General features: G+C 35.4%; 1 protein-coding gene across 1 annotated transcript in view; it reads left to right on the forward strand.

Moving 5' to 3' along the window:
- The window catches only part of LAMA2 (laminin subunit alpha 2), a 239010-nt gene that overhangs the window by 110983 nt on the left and 112845 nt on the right, over nt 1-15182 (forward strand). Inside the window, exons 22-23 of the mRNA XM_039849938.1 lie at nt 8659-8801; nt 12091-12189. Of these exons, the coding sequence (XP_039705872.1) occupies nt 8659-8801; nt 12091-12189 (242 nt within the window). The remainder of the gene's footprint in view (nt 1-8658; nt 8802-12090; nt 12190-15182) is intronic.

A 15182-nucleotide genomic window follows, 5' to 3' on the forward strand; every position in this document is an offset into this window, starting at 1 on the left:
CTGTCCCCAGACTCAGTTTCCACTTCTAGTTTTGAAATGAAATAATAAAACAAGACACAAGGGAGGACATTACTCTGGTTTATCCTCAATTCTCCCTTTAATATCTTTATATGTCCTTAAGCTAAATTAGAGCAGGAAACCAAAGAATGGATTCACCTGACACTTTCAACTACAGAGCCTGTTTTATCACATGTGACTGTAGTGGAATTTCATAAGGCTCGTTGGCCGGAGTGGGTGGAGGCAGGCCTGGTTCAGGCAAGAGAATAAATATGTAGTAAGAGAAATGCCTTCTGAGAAAAGCTTCTTCTGAGCCTCGAGCCCACGTTACCTCAACGAAGAATAAAGATAAAATGGGCTAAAAAAATGAAAAAAATTAGATATATAGAATGTCAATATGGTATTTATGTTAAAGACTCTATTTAACAGAAATCATCAAGTGGAGTCCTATCTTCTCTTCAGGTGCTCAAATTCCCTTCAATGCCTTTTTTATTTTTTCCTAATAGGAATAATTTGGGACAGCTCTATAATGTGTTCTTCCCTTATGCATGTTGGTGAGTTATGAATAGATATTTTATTGGATTTCCTAAGAAATTACTAAGAAATCAGGACTTCTTAGTAAGTTAGGTTAATACAAATTCAATCTCCTCTTTCAATCTTCATTCATAATTTATGTGTCATTTTATCAAATGAAAACAACCACCTGCCTTTCTGAAATTTGAGAATAAGTAAGAAAGCTATTATTTAATAGTAAAGTTTTGTATTGTGAAACACAAAACTTGGATTTGTTCGTGTCCTATTTTCTACAGACAAGTAATTAATACAGAACATCTCATGTGATGTTTAAAATAGATTATGAGTGGCATAGTAAAATATATTACTCTCCTAGAGAACAGAAATTAAAATTAGTAACTGTTGGCAAGATATTATTCCATAAAGAGTGCCTAAAATAGCATTTTATAAATATCAAATTGATGCTTTCTATTTTATTCATTGCATATGAGATATTAAGAATATATCAGCTTTATTATTTATAGCCACAATTTATCTAAAATATAACATTTAAGATGTTGTTTTCTTGCCAGTGTTATAAAAGTGATCATGAAATATATTTTTTACCAGCACCCTCAGTTAAACCTAGCTAAATGTGGCAACACACCTTAATTCTAAAAAATACTCACCTTCTAGTCACTTGGTAAAACTTGAGGCCTGAAGGTTTATCCAATCTTGATACTGATGTGCAGAGACACAGTCAAGATTATTGTTTTTAATAGCCAGTTCCCACCAAGGAATTTGTCACAATAATGCAGAGGCCCTCGTATATTGTCACAGAGCACTGCTGTACTCTTATAATCAAAGATGATTACTAATGGCAGTTATTGCTCCCTACATATGAGAACAGAAACAAAATAGTGGAATGCGGTTCATCACTGTAAAGGAAATGGGACTTTCTATAATAAAAGATGAAAAAACATCACTTAATTTCCAGATACTATTAAACGGGCTATGGCTTTGCTTGTTGGACATGTGATCACCCGCCATCCTAGCCCTTTAAATGCCATCTTCTCTGCCCTCACTTAATCCCCAACTACTAGTTCCTATTCAAAGGCCAGTATGTCTACTATCCTTTTCTACAACTCTAAGCTAAGGCATGTTGTTCAAATCCAGGCATCAGAGAATCTATAAAAGCAAATTCTGTTCACCCTGTTTGTACTTTCTTCACACCTGCTTTATTAGTAAAAGATGCTTTGAATTTCTTGTTATCAAACTTTTTAGCATAGGTCCAGGCTAAGAACATTCTGATTCTAGTAACTTCTCTAGCTATTTGCAATCAGTCTCAGTGGTCTGTATACCACACTGAGAAAGCTGTTCTCTTAATGGATTAAAGAGTTGTGTTGTTGAATCGTCATGTGGAGGAGGCTGATCACAGTTTCCTTTATTTTCAATCAGGCTTTATTTTCAGAGTAAACTCTACTTGATTATAATTTTCAGTGTTTTAGATCCAAGAATTTATTTGACCATGAAGAACTGTAGAATCACATGATCTTAAAGTCAGAAGTCTTTAAGTAAGATTGTCAAATAATCTCCTTTTCTGTGGTGTCCTGAAACAGACCATCTTCTTTTTATTTAATTAATTTTTTATGGTGACATTGGTTAACGAAATCCAATAAGTTTCAGCTATACACTTTAACAGTAAGGCATATATATATTTACACTGTGTGTTTACCTCCCATATTATATTTCTTTCTGTCACTACATATTTGACCCCCTTTACCCCCTTTACCTTCCCCCCAACCCCCTATCCTCTCTGGTCACCACTAGTCTATAGTCCATGTCCATGAGTCTCTGTTTGTTTGTGAAACAGACCATCTTTTGATGCAAGGAAGCATGATGTTATGAAGTGACTCAGGAGGGCCCGGATCCTGACAGGCCACATAAAGTTGTGCAACATTAGATTAGTCAACTTTTCTAAATCTCATTTCATCATCTGTAAAATGGAAATATAATACTATATACATATATACAAAGTATCTAAGAATAATAGATGCTCAAAAAAATTCTAGACATTATTATCTCATAATTTGACCATTTTTTTCAAAAGTATATTTTGTGCAGTCCATTAGTCTCTGATAAAACGTTTAGGTTAGGCTGAATTCTGGTTTTCTATAATTATCTCTAATTCTAGACTCTTCAAGTCACTGAAAACCCCTTTTATGATAACCTTACATTTTCTCATCTCTTCAAGTTAATCACATGGCAATATTAATAGATTCATAGTCACCTTGATTGTGACTATTTTTTTCATGTTTAAATAAAGATATTAATAATACTTCATAAAATTGCTGTGAATATTAGAATATGATGGCAATATTGTGAAGACAAAAGCTACTATCTCATTATTTCTTATAGTACTATCAAAGTTTCCATTTTTCTGAAAAGCTACACCATACTGGAACCATATTGAACTTGTTTTTTCATATATATTTATGTGCAGAATTTTGTTTAATGTATATATTAAATAAAATATATAAATGTAAAAATTAAAATATATAAATTTGTATTATATGTAATATAAATTTTCATATATACATTCATATTTATATATTATGCCTGTGTGTGTATGTATGTGTGTGTATATATATGTATATATATATATATATATATATATACATATATATACACAGAGTACCTTTCTCTCTATTCAAAGAAATAGGAGGAAAAAGAAAAAAAAGAGCCTTCTTAATCAGTTTAAAACCAAATTTTTATTTTAGAAGGTATTTCTTTATTTATAATAATAAGCCCTAAATATATGCTATTCTAAATGTTTAATCTTGAAAGGGGAAAGGAGAAGAGAGAAATATAAAATCCATATACCCAGGGAACTATCAATGGCATTAATGGAGAAGGGTCTTTTGTTGAAAATGTATATTTACTTATTTTATCCCTATTTGATTAGAGCAGACAATTTATGTATCTTTAGCTAAAATTGGTTAATAGATTTGGCCTTTTCAAAAATACTCAGTGATCTCATTTCAGCTTCAGCTTCTTTGGCTTGGATGCAGTGAGTGAATTTTTTGTGACAGTAAGCCAGTAGTTATTATGCATGGGAGACTCTGGTAGAAGTGCAGTATTTTGTACTAATTGCTAACAGAAAGATCTGTAATATCAGCTGTATGATTTGCCCCTTACATGTGCCCAGCTATAACGATCTGAATTTAGTACTGCATTTGTTAATATTAAACACAAATTTATCCTGACACTTTTATAGGCAAAGCCTCAGAAACATTTAGTCATATAAAATATAATCATAGTCTTGAAATATTTGCTTTTGCTCCCATGCATTTTAGGCCAGATCTCACTTTATAATCATATCTCTATTGCTAAATAGGAGAATGGTTTAAAGAGGGTTAGGAGGGGGGGGGGTGTCCTGATGATAAAGTGAGTGTTAATTTACACTGAACAGTTACTGCACCCTTATCAAAAAATAAGTGTTTACATAATGTTAATATTTCATGTCTTCGTACACTCTTCAAATCTTCCCTATCATAGTGAATTAAATGTGGTTTTAATTTGCATCCTATTTCTAGTGTTTGCTGCCAGACATTTCAGACTTTTTGAGGGCAAATAAAAGTAGTTTGTGGTGTAAGTAAAACAGTTTGTGTCAGAATAAAATAGCAAATCATTATGTAAAGGGCACATTTCCCCCATGTGTTTATCTTATAACTGTATGAATTAGACTTATACGGAAGCTTTGAAAAAATTCTTCTGACTGTCATATTCATAAGTCTTTTTGACCTATTTGGACAGATGTTAGTGTATTACTTGGAGCATATATAAAAGTTACCCTTCACTTATGGAAATGTGCTCGTACTCTGTTCCTCAAAAAGCAAATACAGAGACTATAAGACATGGAATATAATAGACCTTTGGACACAGAGACATAAAATGGAATGTATGAGTCCTTGAAAGAGCAATTAAATACATTTTCATTTCAACAGCTAAAGATGAGAAACTAAAACAGATGGGCAGTGGGTAGAATAAATGAGAGAAAAATCAGTATTCATCATGCCTCTTGGCATTCTAGTTCACCAATTTACTCTGTAGTATATTACAGTAAATCAAATCTATTTCTGCATTCCAGTTCCTGATTCATTCTTGTATGAAGTAAAAACTGAGCATACGTTTCCCTAGAAATTTCTGGAACCATCAGTAAGGAGCCTCTAGCCATGCCATTATCAATGAGTTCACTCAATTCCTTTTTGGAAATAGGTAGTTATAAATGATAATAAATCAGAAAAGGGGCTAGCAAAGGATTTTTGAAGAACACACTACCTTAAAAAACATGGTGAGAAGTCATATTATCAAATATCTTTCAAGATCTTGAAATTTTTAAAAAAAAAAGAGCATTTGCTTTTATCCTGGGAACATCTGCCCCAAATATATTTCCTCTAGAAGTTAAATGGAACTTTTAAAATAATGATATACTTTGAACTTAGTGAGAAAGGAACCTTGTATTCTTCACGACCTTTAATAAAATTAAGAATTGTTACTAATACTTTTTCTTTTACCGATGGATTTCAATTTATGAGTCTCTAATCTAAATTTACACTCTAAATTATACATATAAAATTTTGGAAAGTATATCAGTTGTCTATTGCTGCCACTCCAAAATTCAATAGCTTCAAAAACAACAGTATATATATCCTCAAGATTCTGTAGATTTGCAATTTTGGCTGGGCTCCATTGGATAGCTTTTTCGTTTCATGCCTGGTGGGGTCCCAGATGGCCTCATTCACACATGTTAAGGCCTCAGTTAGAATGGTTGGGCCTACCTTTCTCTCCTCAAATTGCCTCTCTCCCTCAAGGAGGCTATATTGGGATTGTTTATAAAGCAGCAGTTCCAAGAAAGTGGAAACTGAAATATTAAATCCCTCGAAGCTGAAACTCAACAGTCACACTGTATCCCTCTGAAACACTGGGTCCAGGAATGAAACGATTCAAAGTTCCCAGATCCTCTAGCCAGGAGGTAAAGTGATGTGTTTCTGCACTCCAGGAAACTAACCCACTTTTATCAGCATGGAGTATATGGCTTGTTTCTGTGATGGTGGGGAAATGTTTTCTGCACTCAGAAATTAGCATTGCCCTCACTGTTTAGTATCCCTTTGGATAATGTTTTCTTCATGCTCTTTCCTCCATCCTGGAACAGACTGGAAACAACTCTTCCTGCTTGAAGTATCAGCATTTCATCTCAGCAGTGTCATTAGTCATTCCTTTGATATCACTACCGTCTTAGTCACAAGATAATTTTCTCTAACTGTTTGTCCTGTTGATAGGTTCATACTTCCACTGTCATGGATCATTCATTAAGATATATTCACATTCAGATATTTGGTTCTGTCCCAGATTCTCTGCTCTCTCTCTTCTTTTCCCTCTCTCTCTCTCTCTCTGTCTATCTCTCTCCCCACTCGTTCTCCCTCTCACTTTCGTTCTTCCCCCTTCTCCCCACCTCCCTCTCTCCTTTCCTCTCTCAGTTCTTTCCTTCTGACTCCCTGATAATCTCCAAAATATTTTTGGCTCTTTTATCACAGATAGAACAACTATTTATTGATTTTTTACTATGTAGAAGACAATCTTCTAGGTACTGTGACCAAAGGTGATTAAAGTCCCTTCTTTGGTGAAGGAAAAATAATATATAAATAAAGTAGTAAAATAGCCCACATGTGTATGAGTGTTAGGGTAACAAGACAAAAAGGGAATGCAGTAGTGAGTGGTGGGGACAGTAATGCAGAGTCATCGTGGCCTTCCTCTCTAAGGAAGTAACTCTTGAGCATTTAACCTAAACATCCAGGAGCTGCATGGGGGAAGGTGGAGGGAGATGTATTCTAGACAGAGGAGACAGCAAGCAAAATTACATATTCCAAACCCTTGCTCCCTTTAGGACTAAGCATCTCTAAACTGTATCATCTGATTCAGTGGTTCTAAACCCTGTCTGTATGATAAGATCATTTGGAATCTTAAAAATATGGATGCCTGTGCCTTACCATAGACCCATCAAATTGGATTCTCTGGAGGTGAGGAAGGGAAAGCACCTGGATGTTTGTATTTTATAAATCCTCATTTGATTCTAACTCCCAAATTGAGAACAACTGACCTTAAACAGTGCTTTTCAAACATTAACATGCATAGATCACATGGGAATCTTTCCAAAATGTAGATTATGATTCACTAGGTCTAAGGTGGGCCCAAGATTATGCATTTGTAATAAATTCCCAAGTGATGCCAATGCTACCAGTCAGGTGGTGTACCAAACAGAAGTATCAATACTCGCCTGGGAGCTTGTTAGAAAAGCACATTCTCAGAGAATCAGAAATCTGGTGATTCAATCACCTCTTGAATCAGAAACACTGAGGTATGGCCTAGTGTCCTGTGATTAAAAAATGTCCTCAGAAACCCACTAAAAGTTTGAGAACCAGAATGTGTCTTGGTATTTAGATAGTTAGTTTGGCATCTGATTGTAATCCGAGTTGTGTTTTCTATAATTGTTTCATGTAGATAGGTCTGTTGAAGCTTCTCAAGCACTCACATCGACCTGAGGGGGTGAAGCCACAGTGCTCTCATTTCACTCAGTTTCCATGCAGAGCAAATCCTCTTTCATTCTGGGAAGAAGAAGAGGAAGTGGTGCAGCTCGAGTTCCAGATTTCAGCTCCTGCCTCCAAAGAGCCCCTTTGTTCGCTCAGCTTGTATGGAGTCAGGAGCTTGCGAAGTCCCTGCATGTGATGCTCTACGGTTGCAGGCGTCACCTCCAAGGATGTGATTTATTAAAAGCCCTGCTGGAGCAGTTTAACTCCTGAGAAGGGATATTGTAACTCACCTCTAACTACTTTCCTATCAAAAAATCACCTCTGTACTGCTTCTCTTTGTTTATAAGCTTCAGTTAATGGTTTTCTCTCCATTAGGCAGCTCAGAGAACTAATTGAATTCTTGACAGTTTTGGGCATGATCCAAAGCTGCTCCAAATCTCCATATTTTCTGTTATGTATTTTCCTCTTCCAACACATGCATAGTTTTGATACCTCTATCTGCAGAACATAAGCTAGAAGTTAAAACTATGTACATGACCGCATATCATGAATATGGCAGCACACGCTCTTGACGTGGAGAAGCTATACCTCATTACTTTGAAGCAGAGTAAAAAGAAATCTTTGAACTAAGTTTAAACTGAATATGTATATTTTTAAAATCCTCCAAAAGAATCAAGGTATTGTTAGAAATTGTGCTGTTTATGAGATTAATTTGCGAATGAAGAAACAATCCATTTTTTCTCTCCTTCAACCAGCCCCACTCCACCACCACCAAATTTGAGTAGTTCCTCTTTCCAATCACTGAAAAGGTTATGGATGGAACATTAGCACTCTTGGCTATTTAAAGAAATTTTTTTCTGGCTCTTAGCAGTTATTTAATTACAAGAGTCGATAAGTTAATCATCAAAATAGGAATTTGTGGGACTTCATCCAATCATGGGTGAAAATGTGCTGAAAGGCTAAAGAGGAAGTGTTGACAAATAAGTAAATATGTAAATGAATTTAATTATGAGGAAAAAATTAGAAAAATTTCTTTTGATTTAAAAAAATTTCAATATCAAGCTAAAGAAATTATACAGTTTGGGGATATGTAATACATGAAGCATGTGAAGACTCGATTGCTATAGCCACTCCACAGTGTGGTCTAATGTAGTGTTGTACATTTGCATGCATATTTAGACTCTGGAGCATGTTTTATTCCCTAGTTACAGATTTCCTCTAGATTGCTCACGTGGGAAGTTTGGTGGCATTATAACGTTACATTTCACATCTTACCTCTCCTTTAATACTTTTGCAATACACTTGTTTCCCTCAAAATCCATTTGTTCCTACTCTCTGATTCCTCAGTTTGTATCATCATCCATATTTCAGGTTCGGGGTGACAGGTGTGTCTGATCTTTTGTTGTTCTTATCTTTTTTCAGCTGTCATTCATTCAAAAGCATTAAATATTTGAGACTAGTAGCATCATCTTTCATAGAATTATACTTGGCCCATAAAATATTTCATAGCTGAAATCTTTGAACATCTGCCTGGGATGCTCAGCAGAAGTAAATATTCTCCATCATTTCCCTTTTACAGTTTGTGGAGATGAATGTACGGGCCTTCTTCTCGGTGACTTGGCTCGCCTGGAGCAGATGGCCACGAGCATCAACCTCACTGGCCCGCTGCCTGCTCCATATAAAATGCTGTATGGTCTTGAGAATATGACTCAGGAACTAAAGGTAGGTTGCAGCAGTAATAGCGAGAACCAGAGAAAAGATGACAGAAGCTTCTATAATAATTGGTAAAATTCTTTCCATTTCCCCAAATCAAGGCAAGCACCTGTTAGAGAAATTCAGAGGCTGTCTTAACCAGCATTTTTCAAACTTCAGTACTATAATATACAGGTTGCTATTAAGGAAAAGAGGCCTATGTTCCCCATGTTTGGCCTAAATCATTTTCATTATGTTACTTAAATATGTGCAAACATAAAATCAGGTGAACTCCTTATACTTATAGCTCTATAAAATCAAAACACATTAATTTTTATGAAAGCCTAAAAAATTAAAATTAAAAGCATTAATATAAAATAACATGTTTTTTGCTGAAAGCGAGTTACTGCTTGCAACAAGAATCTGATACAGACTCCTTCCATGCCAGTTCCTTCATCAGCACATGACATGTGGTAACTCCTACCTTTCCACAGCTTGAACCAGAGAGCCCCTTGTCAGGGTCCCAAAATGACATTTGGCATCACTCCACAGTTCAAATGATTCATGTCCTCAATTCTACCATATAATAAAACATACATGCAAATGTAGGTGCTGAGATCAGGTGGTCTTTCCATCTCTCAGGTGCTCAGCCTGGGTTCCAGAAATGCTTACGTTAACATTTCAGTTGCTTGGCAAAATGAAAACATAAAATTAAAATTTTGTGCAAGAGAATAAGTAGACCTTTGAAAGTACTTGAATAAGAACTAATTTGAGAAGTACTATTCTAAAACATTGTTAAAGCTTTTAATGGGATAGGAAGAAATGTTAAGGAAATTGGGGTTCATCTGATGAAAAAGATGAAAGATAACTGCATAAACACTATCAGTCAATTATCAAATATTTATTGAGAAGTTCTGGGAGGCTCTTGGCTCCCTAGGGGTTTCATGACTCCTATAATGTAGTCATTACCCTCAGGAAGCTCAAAGTCTATGGTTTAAAAAAATAATTAAACAATATAATTCAACATTTAGCAAAAGTACATAATTACCATGTGCCTTATAAAAATTTGACATAAAATAAAATACAGGGATTGGAGAAATGGGTAAGATTCAGAGTAATTATGGAATGCATTATTAATGAGAGTATAATTTGTATTGGAATTTGAAAGATAGACATAAATTTAATATGCAGAGAAATATTGGTGGGGACTGGAGAAAGAAATCTAAGATTGATTCACTAGGCACCAGAAGAATATATGGAATATATTCTTTAATTTGGACCCTGGCCTTTAAAGTATTATCATTCCTATTTAACAGAAGAAGAAACCAATAATAATGATAGTAAGAATAACTAATATTTATTGACAAATATCTTTGTGTTAGGCAATTGACCACTCTTACATGAATTGTCATATATAAATCTTAAAATAAACTCCAAGAAGTAGGACATGAGTAATGTATCATCTTAGTAGGGAAAATGAGGCACAGAGAAGTTAACATGTGAGACACAAGGTCACATGGCCACTAGGTGTAGAGCCGGGATTTGAATAGAGGCAATATTACTTTAGGGCCTGTGAGAATGAAATCACCTTTGCAAAGCTCAGAGAGAGAAAATAACTTGTCTGGGAGGATTCAGTCCTCCAGTGGCAAGGTCTCCCTGTCCCCAGGCCTATACATACCCTTGCCACCAAATCTAAGATGGCCACATGAGCAGAGGCAGAGGTGTGAATTAGCAAGGCCTATCTGGCAGACATTAGAAGTCAGGCCTGCTAGTGAAAGATAAAGCTTGAGACTCGAGTAGGGCAGGGAGACACGAAGGACAGCCTTGAAAGCCAGGCAGAGAATTCTGAGTTTACCTTGTAGGCCCAATATTGAGGAATGGGAAGAGTTTTAATAAAGAAGATGACGACCAGTTATTTTCCTTATACACAGGGAGAATATAAAGACAATTAAACTCTGAAAGCGCATACTTCAGTAGGACATAATTTTTAAAAATAATGATAATACTTAAGCAATGGATGAGTGCTGAGGGGCCATACTGGGATGGTTCTGATCTGTGGTCACTATCTAAGCCAGGAGTTTCAATTACCTACTTCCTTATGGCTGGGTGTTGGTCAAAATGACTTTGATTTTTCTTAAATTTCAGTCTTTCTTGATTCTGTGTTTGAGTTCTTCCATACTTCATTTAATATCTGCACACCTGTTATCCCATTTTGATATTATAAAACCTTATGCAAGTTATTTACCCCCTTTGTTCAGTTTCTCTAACTGTATCAGTGCTCCCTAGGATCTAGCCAGAGACCACCAGGAACACACATGTGATAGAACAAAATGGGGTTTATTAACTCTTTGCAACAAGGGACACTGCACACAATGGGAATTTGGGGTGTCTCAATAGAGAGCATTAGGAATAACTTATTAGTATTTGCATTTGTGCTGGGCAATTTGGGGCAGGTTCAAAGAAGGAGGAGTTCGTGCTGGATTGAGTGCTATTAGGAAGTGGGAGTAATTCCGTAATTTAGTATTCCAATGAAGTTTATCTAGAAGGAGGGAAGAACAGAGGGAGGTTAAAGCTATGATTAGGAAGGATACAGTGGTCATGCATATTAGCCAGGAAATGGGATTTGGGTATTTTTGTGGTCTGCACAGAGACTATGGTTTTGTCGGTGCTTAGACAAGATTATGGAGTGGTCTCATTTTGTTTCATTCGTCACTGTCACAGACTGACCCTGTCTAATGTTAGTGTTTTATGAGATTGATTATAGTTAATAGGAGAAGAAAATGGCCTATCTGTGAGTGCCAGGCCAGCTCCTACCAGCAATGAGGTCAGGCCAGTTAGATAATGCGTGGCCAGTTCCCTCTGTCAAGGACTGCCATCCTCTTTTTAACCTGTAAATGATATCTTTGTTGATTGAAATGGGAGGCTTAAAGAATCAGCATTCATAGGACTCCATTTCTTATTGGCTATGTGATCATGTGTAAGTTTTCAACTCTCTTGAAGCCAGTTTCCTCATACACAAAATAGAATAACATTTACCTCATAAAACTGTCATAAAAATTAAGTGAAAAAACAAAACAAAAACTCCTGGCACATAGTAATTTCTCAATAAATTACTGCAATTTGTATTATTTGCCAGAATATTCCACATACTGTTTTGTGTATATGTGCCCAATTGAAATGGTTTGTTTTCTTTTTCTTTAAGGGTGATAAGCCTAAGTTTTTTGTATATAAGGGGAAAATATGTTTTGTTAAATGTTCAAGCTCATGATCACTACAAAACTATTTACTAAAATGTATAAATGAATGAAATATTTTTCAGCACTTGCTCTCACCTCAGAGGGCCCCAGAGAGGCTCATTCAGCTGGCAGAGGGCAACTTGAATACACTCGTGACAGAAATGAATGAGCTTCTAACCAGGGTAAGTTGGCAAAATCATAAATCTTCTTAAAGTAGATAGATCATGTAAATTAAGAAAAATTACTTCAAATTTCTGAAATGCAAATCTTGTTCTTTCAAATTCCCATTTTGGTGCATGAAATAGATGTATTTTTGATTTGCTACTTCTGCCTCAAATAAAATCTGAGAACCCAGTAGCACAAAAAAAGTTGGAATATTTAAGAAGTGTCAAGAACAATGGCTAAAAATATCAGAATGACAGTATATTTTGAAAACTCCAGTAACTTCCATGTTAAAGTTTTTTTTTTTTTAATCAACTTTGAATTTCTAAAGCACTGCCTTTGACTATGTAAGGAAAAAAGAAAACAAATGAAAATACTTGTAGTCTCTTTGAACTCATCATGGAATTTTTACATGTATATAGCAATAGTCTAAATCAGTATTCCCACACAAGAGGAAACCTTCTTTACTGTGAAAACTCAAAGCATTTAAGACACTTTTAGAATCCAAATGAAAAGTCCATATTGCATTTATCAGACTTTTTAAGGAATTGGGAGTTTTAAATTTTCAAAGCCGTAAGAGGGTTAAGGTTCTTTTTGTTGGTAGAGAATGAAGAAAACAACATAAAGTCTGCCATCTTGTGGCCAGAATAATGCATGAAGAGAAAAACCTGCCTGTAATTTAGGGATTCAGTTTGATTATCTAAGAGCGTTAAATGACAAAGAATAATTCTTACAGATTATCTAGTCCATTTTTTTAAAGAAGAGATACTGCAGGCCATGGCATCGAAGTGAATTATTAATAGCCATATAAGTTACAAAATCCAGGAACCTAAGCAAGCCCAGAGCCCAGCTTCCCACTGTCCTGATACTGTTTCCACCTCACTTGCTGCTGGTTTAGGAAAATTTCTACAGGGGAATCAAATGGGCTTCTGAACACATAAATGCTGAACAATAGCTCTGATGTTACAAATAGCGTACTAAACGCTTTTTCATAATCTTATACTAGCAATGTGGAATGTACAGATGCAAAATAGAGCTTCTTGCCAAACATTGACATTAGAATAATGAGTACATTTATCTCATATTAATTGAATATTTAATAATTTTGTATTTGTTATATGAATACAACTAAGTAAGAAATTTTAAATGAATCAGTAGTGTAAACAATTCAGCAAATACATATGAATGTTCACATACAAAGCCCAAGCTAGGTGCTGGCAGATGAAAGATACAAATGATGCTCAGTCTCCATCTTCAAGGAACTGAAATTGTGTGTGTGTGTGTGTGTGTGTGTGTGTGTGTGTGTGTGTGTGTGTCTGTCTGTCTGTCTCTGTCTGTCTGTGTTGTGTACATAAGCATGTAGGCGTGTGGGACAACTATAAGTATATAATAGAACCTGGAATAAAATAGATATGTACCTGATAAATGTGTACATATGGAATAACAATCTTGTTAAATAAAGGTAATTAGGAAAAATTCCATGGAACAGGTGGCATTTCATTCATTCATTTAATTGATATTTATTGAGGGTCTACTATGCTCTAGGCACTAAGACAGAATGACACATGCTAGGGATAGAAGTATAAGCAAAACAGACACAGTCATTGCACTCATTGAGTTGATTACAATCTAATGATCTGAGCCTAAAGATGCATGAAATACATCACTAAAAGAATCAGATCTTTATTATGTTTTAGCCTTCATCCTTGCATCTTTCCAGCAGACTCTCCCATACTATATTTTTAAAAATAGCCTTTACATTTTAAAGAAGTTTAAGATTCAAAGCAAAATTGATTGTAAAATACTGAGAGTTCACACATACCCCCTGATTTTACACAAGCATAGCCTTTCCATTATCAACATCCTTCACCAGAGTGGCACAATTGTTACAACAGATGAAACTACATTGACAAATCATTATTAAATCAAAATCCACAGCTTACTTTAGGGTTTACTCTTGGTGTTGTACATTCTATGGGTTTTGACAAATGTTTAATGACATGTCTCCACCATTATAGTTTCACTGTCCTAAAATTCCACCTATTCTTCCCTCTTTCCTCCCTAACCCCTGGAAACCCCAGTCTCTATAGTTTTGCCATTTCCAGAATATCATATAACTGGAACCATGTAAAATGTAGCCTTTTCAGATTGGCTTCTTTCTCTTAATAAGATACATTTAAGTTTCCACCATATCTTTTCATGGCTTGAAAGCTTATTTCTTTTTTAGCATTGAATAATATTTTCCATTGTCTGAATGTACCACAATTTATTTAGCAGTATACCTATTGAAAGGCATCTTGGTTGCTTTCAAGTTTTGGCAATATAAATAAAACGGCTGTAAATATCCAAGTACATGAGCTTTCGACTCATCTGTGTAAATACTGAGAACACAATTGCTAGACCATATAATAAGAGTATGTTTAGTTTTATAACAAATCACTGAACTGTCTTCCAAAGTGGTTGTACTATTTTGCATTCCCACCAGCAGTGAATAAGAGTTTCTATTACTTCACATCCTCACCAGCATTTGGTGTCGTCAGTGTTTCGAATTTTGACCATTCTAATAGGTGTGTAGTGTTATCTCATTATTATTTTATTTTACACTTTCCAAATAACATGATTTTAAGCATCTTTTTATATGCTTATTTGCCATCGATATATCTTCTGTGATGAGTTGTCTTTTCAGGTCTTGCTATGGACTGAATATTAGTGTCCCCTCCAAAATGCCTATGTTGAAATTCTACCCCCCAAGGTGATGGTTTTAGAAGGTGAGCACCTTTGGGAGGTGATTAGGTCATGAAGATGGAGTCATCATGAATGGAATTAGTACCCTTGTAAAAGGAACTCAAGAGACATCCTTTTCCCCGTCCTTGTTTTGTGAGGACACAGTGGAAATGAAACTGTCCATGAGCCAGGAAGTCGGTCCTTTCCAGACACTGAATCTTCTCAGAACTTGGTCTTGCACTTCCCAGTCTCCAGAACTGAGAAATACATTTCTATTATTTATAAGTCA

Source organism: Pteropus medius, unplaced genomic scaffold, assembly GCF_902729225.1.
Source record: "Pteropus medius unplaced genomic scaffold, Ma_sr-lr_union100, whole genome shotgun sequence".
Lineage (NCBI taxonomy): Eukaryota > Metazoa > Chordata > Mammalia > Chiroptera > Pteropodidae > Pteropus > Pteropus medius.